We start from the raw sequence: 19,383 nt of genomic DNA on the forward strand, positions 1-19,383 counted from the left end.
TCTCGATCTCACCCGGCAGATTCCAAGCTGCTCTGACCCGTGCCGTCGTCTGCTGCTTACTCCTTCCAGGATTGGTTCTCGAGGCAGCAGTTGGTGATGCTGGTGTTGTTCATCAACATCAGCCTGGCGATTATGTTCTTCAAGCTTCTCACGTAGCCGTCCCTCGAAGCCACCAGGGCACCGAACCAAGAGGCCCCCGGGCCAGCAGTGATCAGCCACAGACGCGGTTCGTCCGCCACTTCATCAGAGCAAAGCGTGTGCCATACGGCGGCCATTCCGGGCGACTGCCGTCTGGGCTGCGGACGTTCTCCTTGCCAGTCCCCTTGTCCGGGACATCGTTGGACCACTCCGATGCATGGGCGTCGCCTTGTCCCTGAGGCGGGAATCTGCTAGGGCTCTGTTGTACGGAGTGGTTGACGACGGCGACGATTGTCCGTGTCGCTAGCTGGTTGATGATACACGCAGACACACAATCACACACGCCGACACACACTCGCTCTCTGTCTATCGCGGTTCAACCGCCTGTCCCCCACGCTCTCTTCCTTCGAAAAGTGGACCTCGCGTGTCAGTGGATCGACGGAGGGGACTTGCCACGAGGATGTCTTTAGGTGGTGCATGTCTTGTATTTGTTGTCCTAAAATTTCATGAGCTAGCCTTTTTGAGGTACAAGTTTGAAACGAAAAAGTGATTTGCTTCGTGATTTGTGATTAGGAAGCTCAGCAACGCGTGATAGCACCGTGACTAATATTAGTACCACCGGACTAACGAGATGATAGAGATATTGCATCGCCTTATTTCCGCAAGCTGAACTTCCTTCCTGAGCGTAGAAGAACTAGATCTGTCTTACCCAGAATTCCTGGTCACGTTCCTATGCCCCCTTCATGAACGAGTTTTGCCTTTTCGTTTCAAATGTTGTATTTCTAAAAGTTACTCACGAAATTTTACTGTGATAAATGCGCCATGTAAAGAGACCCTTCTCGGCTGGCTCGACTTCGCTCCGTCAAGGCGGTAATATTATACGATCTATTTTGTGAAAAAATATCTCTTGTGGATGCACGCGGTAGCTTGTTCTCACTTTTAGGCGCCTCTGCTTTCTGCTCAATTTTTCGAGGACTTTCAACCAGTGCATCCAGTAGGCAAAACTGGGACGCTCACGTCGTATCAGAAGTTTGAATTCTTTGGGGGTACGCTTGAACTATTTGAGCTGATTTCTTCTGATCATGATTATCTTGCGCTCATCATCAGGCAATTAGAGTCGTTACCGAGCCAGCGCTTCAATCGGGACTCAAAGGTTAAACAAAATGTGGTGAAGTTTATTATATGTTATTTTTCCGTATCTATTCTTGGCAACGACCTATCGGAGTTGCGCGGGAAGTAAATGCTGCTGCGCCCACTCTATGTTCACTTGCAAAAAAAAAAAAAAAAATAGTAAAACGAAAATATATACTTTGCCAGAATAAATAAACGTTTCTTTATCCGAGCATGTCCCTCGCACAACGCTTCCGGACCGGACTATGCGATGCGGATGTTCTATAGGATTGAACTTTTTCCACGTATTTTCACGCAGCTCTCTCTCTCTCTCTCTCTCTCTCCGTGCACCTTTTATCGACCCTGAACGTCGACAGTGCATCGGATTTACTCACAGGACTTCCGGCGACCACGTGTCCCACACACGGTGGTTAGTGTAGAAATGACGCAGGACAGTGCTCTATCTTCTACAAACGAGCGAAACGAGGAACGTGCCCGTTTTGTTTTTGTGCGTCTGCGATTCGACGCAGGCTGTTGACGTACTCAGCTTCCGCACGCGAACCTGTATTCCATCATCATTCGTCAAGGCTAACACCCTCCCTATTTTCCTGCTGTGAATCGTATACACCCACTTTCCCTACAGGTGCGCTCTTCCGAAAGAGCCAGAGAATGAGAAAAGCTTTTGCCGCGCGAAAATTTTTGTTGTTGTTGTTGTTGACTAATGTACTTCTAACGATCATGTCGTAATGGGAGACAAGCGGGACACACACCCTACGTAAGAGTCCACGAGCACACGCGAGGTGGTGATGTGACCCGAGTGATAAGCATTTTCAGCGCGACCGTGTTGACGCGACTGCGAGAGAAAGGTGATTTTCACGGGGATGTATGGTTCTTCTATAGTCGTTTCTCCTCCGTCGCTCGCTTAGCATTTGTATAGCTCACAGAACACACTGTCACGAACGCTGTAACATTATCGCAGCTGATCACCCGACACACTGTGAGATGAAATTCCGTGATAGCTCTAGCACGTTATGGTAGGGAGCACAGGTGCTGGAAAATGAGAAGAGTTCCATCAACCAAAAAATAAAGGAAGTCACTCGTTTAATATCCCTATGATAATTCGCAGGAATGTGCTCTTAACGAGGTACGTTAACCAGGTGCCCTCGGATGCGTTTCTACGCTCGGTTTCACGGTAAGTGCGATCGAAGCTGGAGCTACAAACGCGAGCATAGTGATTTGAAGAACGCTTGACGCCACGGACGTATTTCTACACCTGCAGCACGCTGGGGCTGGCTCTTGTTGCTTCAACTTCGCTCGCACTTAAGACTGGTTCTGTCTTTTGCGATGACTGCGTTCACCTGAACGGAAATGACATCAGCGACAGAGTGATCTGGATAAGCATGGCATTGGATGTCGCGTGGCAAAGAACTCAATATTTGAAGGACGAACACCACGTGTTGAATAGAAAGTGGGCACGCTTGTACGCATTTTTGTGCTTTTAAACACGTGGCTTTCCTCATTACATTGGTCGCGCTGTGTTCGGCAAACAGTTGTTCCGGTGACTCTTCGTCACCGCAAGCGACGCAAGTGTCTGAACCGAGTTTGACGGCGAAGCGGAGTGTACAAGCATCTTTGCTTCTCCGGTCACTTGTACAATGTTGTGCTCTTTTGTTTGTTTATGTCTACTGGATGCGAGAGCAAACACTCGCGCTAAACTAAATCTCCGCAATTTTTGACGTTTTTGGTATTCGGAAAGTTGCTGTGTAAAACGCTGATTGAAAAGGACGTACAGCTTTGGGAAAGAAGTCCGCAGAGGCTCGCGTATGGTAATTGATGACGAATTTTCCTCGGGCAGACTCTACCCTAAAGCCTGCAGCTCACGAAAAAAACAACAACATATATATGTATAAATAAGCCCCAACTGGACATAAATATACCGTTAGTCCTAAATGGCCTCCCTCGCGCCTGCATGACGCGGAGGACTACGTTGCTCGTCAGACATGACGCCTTCGTGTGGCGACATATCCGCCGTGTCTGGCAGACGTCTCCAAGGAGGAGCCACTTTCTTACCTCGCGCTACGAAAAACTCTCAGTGTTCGGTTTCTTTCCTAGTTTTATCTGTGGTCTCCGACAAGCCAACCGCTCGAGTTTGCTGGCGCTGCGGTGCTCCTATTGCCAAGAGAACATGGTTGTGTTGACGCGGGACGAGCGGGCGCGTTTTTGCTGTTATTCCGTCGCGGTTGTTCGGCTGCGTAATATAACTTGTTGGGGAAATCAAGCTGCTTGGAAACGCTGCAGTTCCCAGTAGCGAGGATGTGCAAAGCGGCTCTCGTTAACAGCGTTTACGCAGCACCAATAGTGCCTCGAGTTGTAGTAGCGACGCTGTAGCCTTTGCCTGATTTCTGAGTCTACTCGAATTTTGATTCGGCGTTTTCCCGCTTTCCCACTCTCTCTCTTTCCTATTTCTCTTGAAAGCACATGGCTCAGTGATGTAAGTCCCTCCAAGTCAAAACAGTTCTCAAATTTCCGGTTTATGCTGCTTCTACTTGACCAGTGCCGTTTCTGTTGCGTTTGTGCGCCTCCCCTTGCCCCTACGTCCACCTCTGTGTCCCCTGAGTCGGTGGGATGCTTGGGTATGTCGAGTGATTTTTACCCCTGACGCGTGTGCGTGTCTGCTACACAGATGACACCGTTTGTATTTTTCACCAGTGTACGTGCATATTCAGTTGTGGCTTTCCCGTGCTCAGTTTGCGTGTGCGTCTGTGCGTGGCAAATCATTGTTTCGGGCATCTGTCTGAATCCGTGATACGGAATGTCTCCAGTGTGCCTCACCAGTCATGAACGAACAGTTTCTTTTGAGCGGAATTTGCACCTGCCTGGTTTGCTTCCCACTCTTTTGGTGTGCACTCTGTTGGCGTGCTGAGGCTCCGACCGCTGTTTCACCGGACAAATACAATGTCCACGTCCTTCTTGTTGGGCATTGTGCACCGTCATGAGATGCTCTCTGCGAAAAACTCCTAGTCCCGTTTACATTAAACCGTCCTATTCACTCGGAGGAGCACGCAAGATCTTACCTTAATTTCTAGTCAACCAGCTATTTTTTGTTTGTTGTTGTTCTTGCATTCATTACAGTTTTCAAGGAGGCAAATAAACATGTGTTGAGATTTATTATATTTACGGCTGCCGTTGAACGACGTGCCAGAAATAAGTGAAGTTCCTATTGATCTGTCTTTTTTATTATTATTATTTTACGCGTACTTTACTGTTCATTGGTTATCACGAGAACACTTTTGAAATGAATAACAGAAAGTGACACGATTCGCAACAACTGAAGCGCATTCGCTAGCCATCAGAATTTTAGTCTGGACATTACAGCCAATCTTTTATTTAAGAAACCTAATACAGCTTGAGTTTCGTTTTCGCTATATTTCGTTTCAGCAAGACCCTGCAAACGCGACGCCATTGCCGACGCTATTGCCTCTCTCGGCCAATAGCGTCGAAGCGAGGTGAGTGATAGCACTTCGCTGGAGTGGTGTCTGTCACCGCTTTGTCAAATGTCTCACTGGGATATCCTTCTTAGTTCGCTGGAGCCGTAGCTACTGCCGTTTTCGAAATTGTGCTAAAGCGAGGTATAGGATAAGATCGAAACGTGCAGATGCGTAGCGTTCCGGTCTTTCCGGCTGTTAACAATTTGACGACAAAAGCAAACTCTAGGCGCGTATTTGAATCACCGTAACAGAGAGTATTCTGCTTTGTTCACGAGTTTAAGGTTGCCAACGGCTTCTAATCAAATGTCCAAATACTTGCCGCGTTGCACCGGAAGTCACTTTAGGGCAAGGACTTAGAATACTGGGGTCGCGCGCAGCTTTCTGGAGATCCCTATTCTAGCATTTCAACCCGTCGTCACTTCATGTATCTCTGTTTATATTTTAGCCCTCCTTAACTGACGAAGATTTTGCAACTACGATCCAGCATCCCTCTGGCGTTCATTCACTGACCACGATAGAGAACTCGGATGTCGTAGTAGCGTGCCGAACTTAGCTCCAGTCATTTATGTCCGGATGCCATATCCTCCGAGTTTAGAATCGGCCTAAACTCCCGTCCGTCCATTCACCAGTCAAAGGCACGTGTTTGGCCATAGCATTTAAGCATTCGTGGGAGAACCGCCAGGAAACGCCCCAAATCTCTCACGTCAGTCCCCGGGACGCTCATCAGTCGGTCTTCATGGGCGCACGCACGGTACGTTGAGGTCTGTACCACCGCGCCGGTCCTATTGCGACATCACGTTCACGTGAACGCGGGTACTGCCCGCTCGGAAATGCCAAATAGGCGAACACTGTTGGTTATGTGACGAGTCGCATTGAGGTGCCAGTCATTTTGGGTCGTGTCAGCTACAAAAAGAAAGAAAAAAACTCCGCTTCACAGTTGTGTTCCAATGTAGTGTTCTTCCGCTATGGTTTTCTCTCGTTCTTTATACTTACACCGGCGCCTGCACGCTTCTTGCGGTAGTGCCCCATTGAATGTCTCCTTTTCACATTGCCCACTGTTCTTTACTTCTGTGCACGCTTTTTGTCTCTGATGCACAACCTTTGCTACAGCGAGTACGACATCTTTTTTCTCTCTGCTGACAGGAAACGAAAAGGGACCTGAAAGCGGAAACAATGCATCATATGTTACCTTTAAAGCTAACGTGGTAACCTCTATGTCTGGGCTTTATGGAAGTGACCCACAATGAAAGTTGAATGTTGACCCCGTCCCCTGCCGATGATGTCCTTGCGTAAAATCAGATTTTTTTTTTTTCTCTTTTTTTTTCGAGACATGGGAAAGGCACAAGTTACCAATAAGTACATTGCTTCAGATAGCGCCGTCGTGAGATCCGTCTTAGGACGGTTAACGCGTGCCGGTTCGTCCGCGCTTTAGCCCTTTTGTCTTTTTCCTGCCATTCTTCCTCGCTGAAGTTTTTTGTAATGACTTACTCGAGCACTCCTGTTCCTTGTCTTGGAGATAGAGCGATGTGACGTCGACACACTCAAATAAATTCTTTTCTAGTGATGTCGCACTCGTTTTTCCTTCTCTCCCTCTGTCGCAGTTGCAAGTTCCTTCTAATCATTGACAGGTAACCAACGGAAGTTTACGTCGTGCCCGTTCAATTCGGTTGTGATTCGACTGCGTGTGAGCTCCAATCCGGACTCGCCCGGTAAAAGCTGTAGGCCATGCAGCTAATGTGCGACGGACAACGAGACGAGGTTCGCCCACCGGCTTTACTATGGAACAACTTTCTGTGGCATTTCAGAAGAAATGGAGAGTGCGCGCACAGAGGTGTGATCGACGCTCAAGGTGCGCAAGCGCCCGTGCCCCCATAGATTTGACTATATAGAATCGCTGGCTTTCACTATATAGCCACAAAACGTTGTCCTCGGGTATTACCAACTCCAGCCCGCCGCTCGCCCTCTCGCGGACGAAGGGAGAACTAGAGGACCGGGGACGGCAGCGGCGGTGGCGGCGCGGAGCCGGTGGCACTGTAGCATTGACTGTCGGCCTTGGCGCCTTGGTGTTGCTATTACCGTATGGTTCTGGTCGGCGAGTACGTGCGTGAAGCAGTTTTAACGAAAAAGTGAGTGCGTTAAATTATGAGTTCTTGTGTTCCGCCTCGCAACAGCGTTGCACGAAGGGACCGAGATGTCTCATTTCTTTAGGGACATATACCCCATACACAGCGGATTTCTGTTCTTGTGGGCACCAGCTCAATCTGTGTTTAACGTGACGGCAAACGCTCCCACTAGTATTGTAGAGTTCTAGCATATGGTCTATGGAAAGTTTATTGTGTGCTTTAAGTAGGAGAAACCTGATCGCGCAACGGTATGTCGAGCCATAGCCTCCTCTATACTGACAAAGCCTGGCAGATCGCCACGAGACGCGGCCGCCGAAAGGGAAAAGGTAGAGCGGCAGGCAAGAGTCATGTAACGGGCGCCCCGCTGTGGCGAGACGCAGAAACACACCTGTCCCGAGCGATGGAATATCCGCTCGTTCTTCTCGCTTTGCTCGGGCTATCGTTTCTTTTCTCGTCGGGTTTGAAAACCATGTTTCTAGTCCTCGCCGCTGCAAAAGCTGTGCCCTGAATACCAGACTCCCCGAGAAATGCTCTGTGATACTAGATCCTCGCGCTTCAAATCTGCGACCGGGCACTCTATGGCTCCGTCATCGAACTGCCAGGCGTTGTGAGTAGAGGAGGCTATGGTCGAGCAATAGACATCGGGAAGGGGTTCGCGTTTTAAGGCCGTTACAAGAAACACGACCATTTCCTTCAAGCACTTTCAAAAGACAGTATACGCCTACTTGCTTTCAGGTAATTACAAAAACAAACAAATAAATGCTCGAAGAATTTTTAGGGCATCTGTGTTAGCCAGCCTTTCGTGACGAGAGCTTAGAAAGGCAGTTTTAGCGAGGGGGGTCACAACGTTGCATGCCAATAACACGGTACACAAACGTACCGTATATTAAAATATTTATTCTTGACAGACCAATAAATAAAACCCCTAAACACGCCGATGACGTTAATAGGTAGTTTTAGCATAGCGTTACCACAGGCACCGTCAGCACGGCAACGCTCCTGGCGCTCGGTAAAATCATGCCTTTAAGGCGCAACGCGAGCTTAATAATTATGAAGATGTTCTTGTCGTCTCAGTGTCGTATTGCAACGATGGAAGTCATTTCTGAAGTGTTACACTCCACTTTGCTTCGGTAGCAGGCGACACGATAGATTTGCTGGCCTCTGTTGCAGCGGGCGTCTTCATTGATTTGCGTCGGTAAACGAGCGACAAAAACAAGTGCATCGCCGTGGCCGTAGAGACCTCCGCAATGTACGTTTTTTTCGGTGAAGAATCCAGCTTAGTTCAGAGGGGTGAAAATGCCATAAAATCAAACCACGTCATGCAGATCAGTTATGACGACGACCTGAAGTGCATTATCGGCGTAGTGCTGACCAGCATGAGAAACAAATCTTACGACGTCGAGGTAAGTCGTTTATTATTATTATTATTGAGGCTTGTACTAAATACTAAGTTAAAAAGCTAGTCCGAACAGCATACGAAGAGCACAATGAAAAAGCGTCACCAAAGGTGATGCTTTTTCATTGTGTTTCAAAAGCATAAACAAGATAACCGGACAGCGCATGGACACAGGCATACTTCTCAATGCTGTTCTACCATATAGCAGCATACGACTACTGCAAGTTTAAGCTGGATTTTACTCTGACTACTTCTTGCATGCAACTACCTTATCAACATTATAGTAATAATATATAAATATAGCGGCCATATTTTAAGACATTATGAGCGAACAGAATATGGGTTTTACGTGCTCTCGGTTGGTTTGGCCCTTTTTTTACATCAAGGCAACTGTCCGCCAGTGCCACATGTACTCACCTTACGTTTTGTATCCAGTTCTTTCGCGCTTTGGGGTCTGGCGGAAATCTGAAGAAACTACAAGAATCCTTCTCCGCGCGATGATTACAACCAGGTACCATGAACCCTCCCATAGTACGAGTCCGCGAACAAAATTTGGAATCTTAACCGATCGCCTGAAGTGCTTTTCTCACGGGTGCAGTGCGATCGTTTAGCAGACGATCATCTCTGTCGACGCCCAGACTTTCGATAAACCATACTTTGCATCGCACCCCACTATGAATTCTTATAGGTGTCTGAAACTCATTATATTTCAAACAAATGCAATATCAGAATATCGTATTTATTCACACGATTCAAACGACGGCGTCGGCTTGGCCTGCCGGCGTGTGGCAGACGGCATACTTCTTGCATTCGTCGTCTGCTGCAGGCATCTTGAGGACCGGAAGTTGCAGTCGTTAGTATTTCAGAAACAAGCGATTACCGGCACACTTCTGTTGAAACATATTTGACATAGAAGCTTTCTATATCTGACATTTTTAGAAGTTTAAATCCTACTCCTGATTTTTGAACGGTCGGGTTTTCGTAGCGAAACCTAGCCACATGTATTTGTCCATAACAACGACCCTAGCAACGGTTTGTTTGGACCCATGACGTCACACTTACGGAGTCAATTGCAGAAATCATTTTCACAATCAGATTGTGGCATGTCGGAATGGTTCGATTATACCTTGTTTCACAACCACCTCGATGGCTTTTAACTGGCAAGGATGTTAAAACAAAACACAAAACATTGAAATGTCTCAGTGGCTCTGAATAAACGCTCTAGTCTACGAATCTCTATTTGGCGGGTTCGAATACCGACCGAGGTGCCCGCAATCTGATGGAAGCTAATCTAAGATTTCGGTTGCATGTCAAAAGATCTCGAGTTGGTCAAAATGAGCCCGCGATTTTTTTTTTTTTTTCGCTGGGCGCGCCAGATGATTTTTGTTGGTTTGGCTTGTAAAACTCTAAGGTCTGAATATTTGCTTCGCTTTACCTTAGTTCGAAGCGCAGCCAACGCTACAGGCTGATGAAGCCACTGAAGCAGCGTCAAGAGCGCGAGCTCAGGCAGTACGTTCTCTTTTTGTGTCTGTGCGATCGGACCGGTGGCAATCAGTTCGTCGAACGACGTTTCATGGACAAATCGTTTCGTCGACACTGCGATGTTTCATCGACAGATCGTTTCGTGGAAACGAGCACCCGCTCGTTTCATCGACAGATGCTGCGACGTTTCGTCGACAGCTCGCTCTGCCAGCTCCTGGCACCGCCAGCACCGCCAGCTGCGCCTCCTCGCGACCTCTGCGCCTGCGCGGCGCGCGGCCTTGTGTTGGATGGATGGATGGATGAAAGATGGCCCAGAGCCGTATATCTAGAGAGTTTGGTCAATGGGAGGCGCGGGCAGAGCCAGGGCGTGCATCAGACTCGGAAAGAGGGCTTGGCATGCTCTCTTGACCAACCAGAAGCCGAAAAGAATCTTCTAGCGGTGGTAGCGAGAAACAGTTCTGATCAAAGGTACATGTCCGTTTATGGTTTTAATAAGCGCGTAAGAGTGAAGTGTAGTAACTCTTTGTGGTTTAAAATAGGGCGCACGTGTTGTTTTGATCATGATCATGCAGAAAGATGCAAGAAACGAATGCGCCGCTCAGCTCCGTTTTGCTCGGAAGAGTGTGACCGCTCGGACGGCGGATTCCCGGCCCTCGGCGCTTGGCGTACGGATTATGTCGATCGTTCCGCTAGTCGCACTCCTCCACCACCATTTTGGATGAGCGTGATTGAAACATCACGTGTACCATATTTTCAGTCATCGAGAGTTACTCTAATGCAGTTATCAGGTTTGTTTCTCGTGACCACCGCCGGGGTATTGTTTCCGGCTTCTGGTTGGTCACATTCGAATTTCTGCAGACGCCCTGGAACACGCCCAGCCCGCTTTCAGCCAATGGTGCCTCCTCATTTGTATCCTATACTTCCCAACGAATGGCCAAACTCTCTACATATACGGCTCTGAGATGGCCGACTGAGCCAAGTATGGCGAACCAGTGCTCAGCCATCTTGCCTCACCAACTTAAACTATCGCACATTTTTTTTAATTTTTTTTTGGCGTGGGGGGGGGGGGGGGGGGGGGGTTTGCCGATTGCACTGATTTCGGAACTTACGATTTGAATGGTTTCGCTCGTGTCTTTGCCCGAACCTTTGGGGAAGCGTAGTCAAAGCCGGGAAGTTTTGTTATCGACCAGTGTCCTTCCTCAAATTAGATTTTTAAAACATTCAACAATATGCGCTGCTCTTGAGGGCTACGCTTTCGGCAGCATACGTGATGTACGTCATCGAATGCAACCCTTCGCGAGCTGGCCGCTGGCACTCCGACTATTTTGAAAAAGTGGCTGGGTCATTTCCAGAGCAAGCGTATCTTTCTGCGCGTCGCATCTTTTGGCAGAACACTCAAGAGCCACCTGAACATCGCATAGATAGTCCACATGTCAAAACACTGAAGCTCTTATAAAGAATATTTGAAAGAATAAACGAGGTCTGTTTGCGGTGCGCACAGCCTTCCTACCGTTGGAAATGGTATAAAATCGGTTTTCAAGCTAATTGGCATCTGGTCTTAGCCGCTAGCAATAAACTTTGAAGGAGACTGAGCATTTTTCTACGCGTGGTTTACTTTCACGGTGATAAAACACGGTTGTTTTCTCCTCCAAACACTGGGTATTGAACGTATTGTACTTACCAGATCGCATACGATTTTTAGTCTTTAGAATTATTTAGCTTCTGGATAATGAATAACACAATAGTTCTGAATATGTTATGCCTGTACTGAAATTTTGCATGCAGATAAACCAATATGTGACCAAAGAACATTAAATTTGGAAGTCGCTTTTTTATGAAAAGAGCTACGAACTTGCCCCAGGTACCTGTCTGCTGGCATCGATAAAAGAACAATTCAATGTGGCGTGTGAGGACCAGTCGGCTGCTGCCGACAGATTTCGTCTAGTGGCACTACCGCCTCCAAGGCCTTGCATGTGGCGGCTGCCCGAGAGAAGCTATATAATGCATTAAGATGCACATTCGATATCAACTATGATTTACTTTGTGTAATACGACTAAACTTGATGTACTGTTTTACTTATCTGTTACCAATTCTCGTGTTCATTTTTTTTTTTTGCATTGCAATGTGGTTATTTCTTTTTTTTTTTTTTTTGCTTTTTTTTTTAGGTTTACTCGCGGGCAGCGTGCTCCTGGTAGTGCGGGTGTTATTGGTTTTCCTGCTTTTGTTATTTATTCTTATTTGACATTGTTTACAGCCCCCTTATTGTGTAATGTCCTTTTTAATCGACCCTTAGGGATAAATGAAGATGAAACGAGTGTGACTAAACAGTTTTTTCGCGTATAAGTCGCAGTAGCCAGTAAAACACTGCATCACTTTTCCTTTTGAATGATTGAGGGTAATGAACATGCTTGATTTAAATTGAAATATTAGGGTTGTAATGTTGCAATAAAAGGCTTCAAGCTGTAGTTTTGTTTAAAAATAACCACTATGAAGAAAAAAAACTGTTTACGCCCTTTTCCGCAACCCACCATTGGATCGAAGTTTTGCATTGTGCCTACGGATATTTTTCTCCCACCGCTTTTCTTCTTCCAGTAACTTTCGGTTCTATAAACGCGCATCGGAACTTGCAAATATCCGAATAGGCCGCGCGCGAAGTCCTGCGCGCTCTTGCTTTTCCATCTGACACGGATGAGAGCGAGAGGATAGCGCAGTTGCTCACCTTGGAGAGCAACTGTGCTAGGCATCGTCTTTTTCATCCGTTACAAGCGCATGTACCTTAAGTTTCCGGCATTCCTTTCAAAACCGCAAAAAAAAAAGTGTGTCGACGAAACGTTTTACTGTGGTGCTGTCGACGAAACGATTGTCGACGAAACGTCACACTGTCGACGAAACGTGTGTCCATGAAACGTGTGTCCACGAAAAGTTGTCCACGAAACGTAATTCCACGAAACGAGTTTCGACGAAATGATAGGGACCCCGATCGGACTAAACCAAGTGCGTTGGAGGATCGGTAGCCAAGTGTATCAGCGCACTGCAGCTCGGAGCACGCGGAGAAATGCGGGAGCGCGAGCTCCGTTCCAAGCACGGAGCTCACTCTGCTAAACATGCAGAGAGCCTTCGTTCAATTCCCCACCTGGATGAGCATCGTACCAGCATGCGATCGTGTGTCACTGCTGCGTGATGCACGCTAAAGGGATACTGAACCGAAATATGGATTTCGCGAAATAAGGCCGCAGAAGCGTTGAACGGGACGCTACGAACTCCAAAACATCACTTATACATCGACATCTCAAACGGATGACCGTACTTTTGGAGAGAAAAGAAAAAAAAAGGGGCGCGATTAAGCGCTGGCTATGACGTCATTGTCATCCTGAAAAATTTGAGAATGATGGGAAGCGACCTAGCTTCTCTCCTCCTCGCTTCGGTTCACCAGCTCGACGGTACATAGCGGGGAGGAGAGGGAATGAGAATTGTGACGTAACTTGTTTCGTCGGCCTCGTCCGCCGTGTTCGATCGCGCACTTCTGTTCCAACACATACGGCGATCCGTTACAGATATCTCTGTATGAGTGATGTTTTCGGGTTTTACATCGTCCCGCCTATTCGTCCAGCCTTGTTTTGTGAGCTCGAAATTACGTTTCAGTATCCCTTTAAGGTGCAACACCAACCTTGGCTGGTGTGATTCTGATATAGCAGATGGCGATGGGATTGCCATCCAGATCTGTACATCAACGCAACAAATCGTGTGTGCTGCCACTTGGATACAGTGTGGTATTTTTCACTTGCCTGAAATTCAGAATTCCTGGGTCCGTTGGCTCAAAGCCGGTTAACTTTACCGCGGCCAAAAGTTAACCGCCCTTCACTACTAGCTACGTACAAGTACTTAGCCAAGTTCGACGAGGGCTGGATGCGCGATGGCTCCGTGTTTTATTATGGAACTTGTGTCACCTGCTGTTTTAGAGAATATAAGTGGCTTTAGTGGAAAAGCTTTTGAAAAAGATGGACGCGAGTACGGGGGCTGTTGGGTTTTCGCGGAGCAGCGCGGCATAATTTGAGCTTAAGAAAAACGTTTTTTGGTGCTCGCGGTATACAAATAATGGGTACGGTAAAACCAAATCAACCCGTGTTTGGCGAAGTATTCCGTCTTTGGCTGTCTGAAGTCAAGGCAAGCCTCGTTGAACTTTCCCTACCAGAGCGAGAGAGGACGACGAAGTTCAGTGCTAGAAATTGAGGAAGGAGGAGGAGGAGGAAAACGTTTATTGGAACATGAGGGATGATGCTGATGATGACGGAAGTGGAGCCTTAGCGGGGAGGGTTCCTCATTCCAGGATCCCTAGAAGCTGGCCAGCAAGTTTGGCCCTTTCGAGCAGCCTAAGCTGCTCTCCGGGGTCCCTGCTCCGCAGCAGCCTCTCCCAGCCGGCTTGGCCTTTTTCTTCGTCTTGGAGCTTGGGAAGCTCGTCGTTATTCGTACATTCCCACGTGGAGTGGTAGAGTGTCGCTCGGGAGCCGCACCAGGGGCAGCTGTCGTCTTCGTACCTGTCCGGATCCACGTGTCTGGCCAGCACCTTGTTCGGGAAGTTGCCCGCCTGGAGTCTCCTCCATAGGGCGGCATCTATTCTGTCGAACCTGTCCGCGGGCTCCGGAAACTGGAATCGGCAGGCCTTGTAGTGGTCAAGTAGCTCCGAGTAGCTCGGGTTCACGATAACGGTTTTCCCCGGCTGCGTCAGACCGGCCCGGAAGGTATGAGCACGGGCTCGGTCGTCTGCTGCCTGGTTACCCGTGACGCCCGCGTGAGCGGGAATCCACGCGATTTCGTGCGTTACTCCAGCACTTTTCGGGGTGACCTTATTTATAAGTTTGGCGGTTCTCGCTCCAATCCTGCCTTTTAGAAAATTTCGACAGGCCTGTTGAGAGTCCGACAGGATGAGCATGCTACTGCCCTTCCTATAGCCGTCCATCATGGCGAGCGCTATGGCTCTCTCTTCGGCCTCTTCCGTCGTTGCCCTGGGCATCGAGCAGCTATTTTTCTCCATCTTGTTTTTGTCCAGGTATACGGCTACCTTTGCATCCCGGTCCGGGTAGTCGGCAGCGTCGACGTACGCCACCTCTCCCTTTTTGGCTATCCTTTCGTAGTACCTGGCTCTGGCTAGTCTTCGTTGTTCATGCGTATCCGGTCTCATGTGTTTTGGTATGGGTCGTACGATGTACGTATTTTTCGCCATATCGCTTAGGTCGGCCGTTCTGGTCGCCTTTGTCCTCACGTCGTTGAAGCCGAGTTTGGTCGCCAGGCGTCTTCCGGTCTCGCTGCGTCCGAGTCTCTCTTTCTGCGCCGTCAGCATGGCATCCTTGTGCTCTCCGTACGTGTTAGAGATGCCCATGGCCATGAGTTTTTCGGTTGATGTGGTAATGGGTAGTCCTAGCGCTAGCTTGTACACTCCCCTCATTTTGCAGTCGATCTTTCTCTCTTCTGTTTTGGTGATCCGGTGGTACGGCATGCAGTAAGTGATCCTACTTACGACGACGGCTTGAACAATCTTCGCCACGTCTCGTTCTTTTAGACCCCACTTCCTGTGGGTGACTCTCTTAATCATCCTTCCCATGATGTCTATGGTTTTGGAGATCTTTTCCCATTGTAGCGTGGCTTTCCCATTATGTTGTAACCACATACCCAGCAGCCTTAGTTCTTTCACTTCGGGCACTGTGTGGCCTTCTATCGTGACGTTGATGGGTATGCTTCTGTCGTACCTTCGTCCATGAATCCTCAGAATCTCTGATTTTTCGGGCGAGCAGTGGAGTCCGCTTGCTTTTGCCACCTCTTGTATGACTTCTGCCGCCTTTTGCAGCCTTTCCTCCTTTTCTCCTAGCGACCCTTTTGTGATCCATATCGTAATGTCATCTGCGTATACCGCGTACTCTATGTTCGGGATCTTTGCCAGTCTCTCGGATAGCTTGAAGAGCGCTATATTAAAAAGTAGGGGTGACAGCACCGCTCCTTGCGGCGTCCCCTTGTTGGGCATGTCGAACGTCTTAGTCTTTGTGTCATCAATCTGGATGGTGGCGCTGCGGTTTTCCAGGAAGGAGCGTACGTAGTTGTAGGTCTTTTCGCCTCCGTTGGTGGCGTTCAAGTTGTCTAGTATGGCGGAGTGGGCAACGTTGTCGAAGGCCGCCTTTAGGTCTATGGCTAGCACGATGTGCTCCCCTTTGGCGGGGATTTTGCCGCTCAGCACTTCTTCCCTGATCTGAAGTAGCACGTCTTGAGTGCTCAGGTGTGGCCTAAAACCGTACATGCAGTGCGGCATGAGCCCCTCTTCCTCCAGGTAGCGCTGTAGCCTGTTTTTCACCATGCGTTCCATGAGTTTGCCTACGTTCGACGTTAGCGAGATAGGTCTCATGTTGTCTATATGCGGTTTTTTTCCTTGCTTGGGAATGAGCTTGATTTGCGAGTGCTTCCACTCTTCCGGGACTTTTCCGCTGTTCCATACCTCGTTAATAAAGTTTGTGAGTTGCTTCTGAGTCTTCTGCGGTAGATTCCGTAGCGTGGCGTTGGTGATGCCGTCCCTCCCCGGTGTGCTGTTGGTCGTTTCGGCGGCGGCTGCCACCAGCTCCCCAACGTCAAAGTCTCTGTCAAGACTCTCGTTGGTTCGTCCCGTATACTCGTTTCCGGTTTCGGGTGTCCCTTGATCCGGGACGTACCTGTTCTTGATGTATTCTAGCACGTCTCCTTGGAATTTGTGTACAATCCTCGTGAGAGTTCGGTTGGTTTCGCCTCTTGTCGATGCCGGGTCCGCCAGGTATTTGAGCAGGTTCCAGGTCTGTTTTGTTTCCAAAGTGTTCTGCAGTTTGTCGCATTTTTGCCACCAGTTTTGTCGCGCCAAGTCATCGGCGTACTTTTCTATTTCCTCGTTGAGTTCCGCCACTCGACGTCTCAAATTCCGGTTCAGTTTGTTGATTTTCCACTTTACAGTCAAATTGCGCCTTTTCTTCCACAGCGTTTCGAGTCGCGAGTCAACTGCAGTGACTTTTTCGGTCAGCTCTACCTCGTTGGTGTAGTCTTCTTTGGCTCTTTTTAGTTCCCTTGTCCACCGCGCAAGGTCGTCTATGGGTCTTGTTTCCACTTCCTGTCTGAACTTTCTCCAGTCTGTTCTCTGATTCTTTCCTATGCGTCGACGCTTGGCGTCTGCCACTACTTCGATCCTAATGATGCAGTGGTCGCTTCCGAGGGTTTCTTGCGTGTTTATCCATCCCGCCGTGGCTCCCCTGATCATCGAGAGGTCCGGGTTTGTGTCTCGACTCACGCTGTTTCCCACTCTAGTGTGGCAGTCTGTGTCGTTGATGATCGTTAGTTCGTGCATCTCGATTAGCTTGAGTAACTCTTTGCCCCTCTTCGTGTCCTTTACGTAGCCCCATTCCGTATGCGCCGAGTTGAAATCTCCCGCGACGACTATCGCGTTGTCCTTGCCGGCCATCTTGCATGCCGTTTCCATGATTTCCGCGAGGTCCTCGGTCTTGTAGCCCTTGTGTTGCGCGTACACGTTTAGCACGAATGTGCTCTTGCCTCCCTTGTTGCTAGGCACCACTTCCGTCAGAACGTTCTCTACTTCTTGCTTTGTTTCGTGATGTATGACCGTGATGTTCTTATTGACGAGCGTGGCGACCCTGGGCTTGTTCTTATCGTTGCCGTAAACGTAGTACCCACTCAGATTCGCTTCTGAATTCGGTTCTTGCAGCAAGATTAGGTGCGGTTTTTCCACTTCGTCCTGTAGATAAAATGTAAAATTGCTTCGTTTTCCTCGGTAGGCTCTGCAATTCCACTGCCATATCAGAAGCCTACCTTCCATACGGTTGCTTTGCCTCTGCTTTGGCTCCTTCGTTGCTCACGCAGCTGACATCGCTTTCGTAGCCGTCCTTTGCACATTTCCTCCTAGGCGGGCCCGCCGCCCCGTCCAGTAAACTTGCGAGCATCTGTTCAATTTTAGCGAATCTTTGCTCGAATTTGTTTTCCAGTTGCTCGAATTTGCTTTCTAGTAGCTCAAACTTGTTCTCGAATTTGTTGTCTAGTTGCTCCTTTCTTTCCTCGAGCGGACCCTTTCTTTCCTTGGGCGTCTTTTTCGGTGCCTCTGCCGGCTTCGGCTGAGTTTTCGGCTCGTCCGTTTTGTTTTCACACCGTCTTCGGAGAGTCTCCAGTTCTTTCTTGTGCTTCTCTTCTTGTCTCCAAGAGTTTCCTTCCAGTCTTTTAATGGTTTCCGCCATCTTGGCGTTTTGCTCCTCCATTTTATGGAATTGTTCCCTTTGTATCTCCATTGTTCTCTGAAATTGTTCCCTTTGTATCTCTGCCACCTTCTTTAGCTCTCTAATTGTCTCCTCCATCTCGGAAATTTTCTGCTTGTCCGATTTCTCTCCCTCTATTGTGGGGTAGTTGGCTTGCCCAGTAACCCACCTCAGCGTAGGGAAGTCTTCTATGTTGCTCTGCGCCTCCGCCCACGCCTTCTTTTTGCTGACGTCGGTCAGTGTATCAGTAGTTTTGGGCTGCACCTTTTTCGTCGGTTCTTTGTATCGCTTTTTGCACTCCTTGTCCCCGGTGGGGTGTTCCCCTTCGCAGAATGCGCATCTTGCCCTGCAATTCTCTTCGCCTTCCGCGTGCGTTCGGCCGCAATTTCGGCACCCCTTTGCGTCTGGCGTGGGGCATACGTCACTCCTGTGTCCCGGCTTCATGCAGACGAAACATACTTGCTTCACCGGCCTGTATTCCCACACGTGTGCCATTTGCCCGTATAAGCACACTTGGTTTGGCAAACGGTCCCCGCTAAAAGTGAGGACCACAACTTCCGTATCCCTGATTCTTCTGGCTTCTATTATTTCAATGTCGGCGTACTTGCCCCTTACACTGAAGTTTTCTCCCAGTTCTTCGTCTGTAAACTCTTTAGAGACTCTGTATACCACTCCTTTTACCGTGTCCTCCATGATGACTTTAGCTTTGAAGCTGTGCTTCTTCCCTTCGATCTCAAGTTCTTCGATTTCTGTCACCGCTTTCGCGATGTCTTCCCTTTTCGTGCTGACTATTATGGCGTTGGTACCTTTCAATATTCTTGTTGTGATTTCCTCATCTCGGAGGGCATGGTTTCTTCGGATGGCCTTAATTAGTGCCTTGCCTACGGATCCTTCTCTGGTGTCTCCGAGTTTCAGACCCTTTTCGGGTCTAACAGTAATTTTTATCTCGTCTCCCGGCATCGGTCCGAATCTCCTCCTTTTTGGCTTCTGCTCCTCGGTTGACCCCATGTTGTTTTTGACATCGCTGGTGGACGAGCTGACTTTCTTATCCTTTTTTCTAATAATGTAATTCCAACCCCTCTCGGGTATTCCGCCTATTCTTTTCTCGCCATCGGCGGCCGTCTCGTCCATCTCCATGCCATCCCCGCGTGGGGGTAGGCTTGTCTCTAAAATGTCGATATTGCCGGTAATATGCGACCCACTCACGTTTCCGTATTATCCTTCTTTTCCTCTCGTCCTCCTTCCTTCCGTGGTATCAGTCTTTTCCGGAAAACAGGAAAATTTTCGCGTCGTTCGGTGCGAGATGCGGAGCCTTCGTGGAAAACGTTCGTCCCCGCCGCAAACTTCCGAAATTGAGGAAGAAATGAGCAGTGAAAGA

The 19,383-nt window shown here is 48.6% G+C and overlaps 1 protein-coding gene across 1 annotated transcript in view; it reads left to right on the top strand.

Annotated features, from left to right (window-relative positions):
- LOC8029763 (junctophilin-1) overlaps positions 1 to 6,300 on the top strand; it is a 125,499-nt gene extending 119,199 nt beyond the window's left edge. Inside the window, exon 7 of the mRNA XM_029992946.4 lies at positions 70 to 6,300. Within this exon, the coding sequence (XP_029848806.1) occupies positions 70 to 156 (87 nt within the window). The 3' untranslated portion in view covers positions 157 to 6,300. The remainder of the gene's footprint in view (positions 1 to 69) is intronic.
- The last annotated feature ends 13,083 nt before the right edge of the window (positions 6,301 to 19,383 follow it).

The sequence above is a fragment of the Ixodes scapularis genome, unplaced genomic scaffold (genome assembly GCF_016920785.2).
Source record: "Ixodes scapularis isolate PalLabHiFi unplaced genomic scaffold, ASM1692078v2 PGA_scaffold9__187_contigs__length_104089568, whole genome shotgun sequence".
Taxonomy (NCBI): domain Eukaryota; kingdom Metazoa; phylum Arthropoda; class Arachnida; order Ixodida; family Ixodidae; genus Ixodes; species Ixodes scapularis.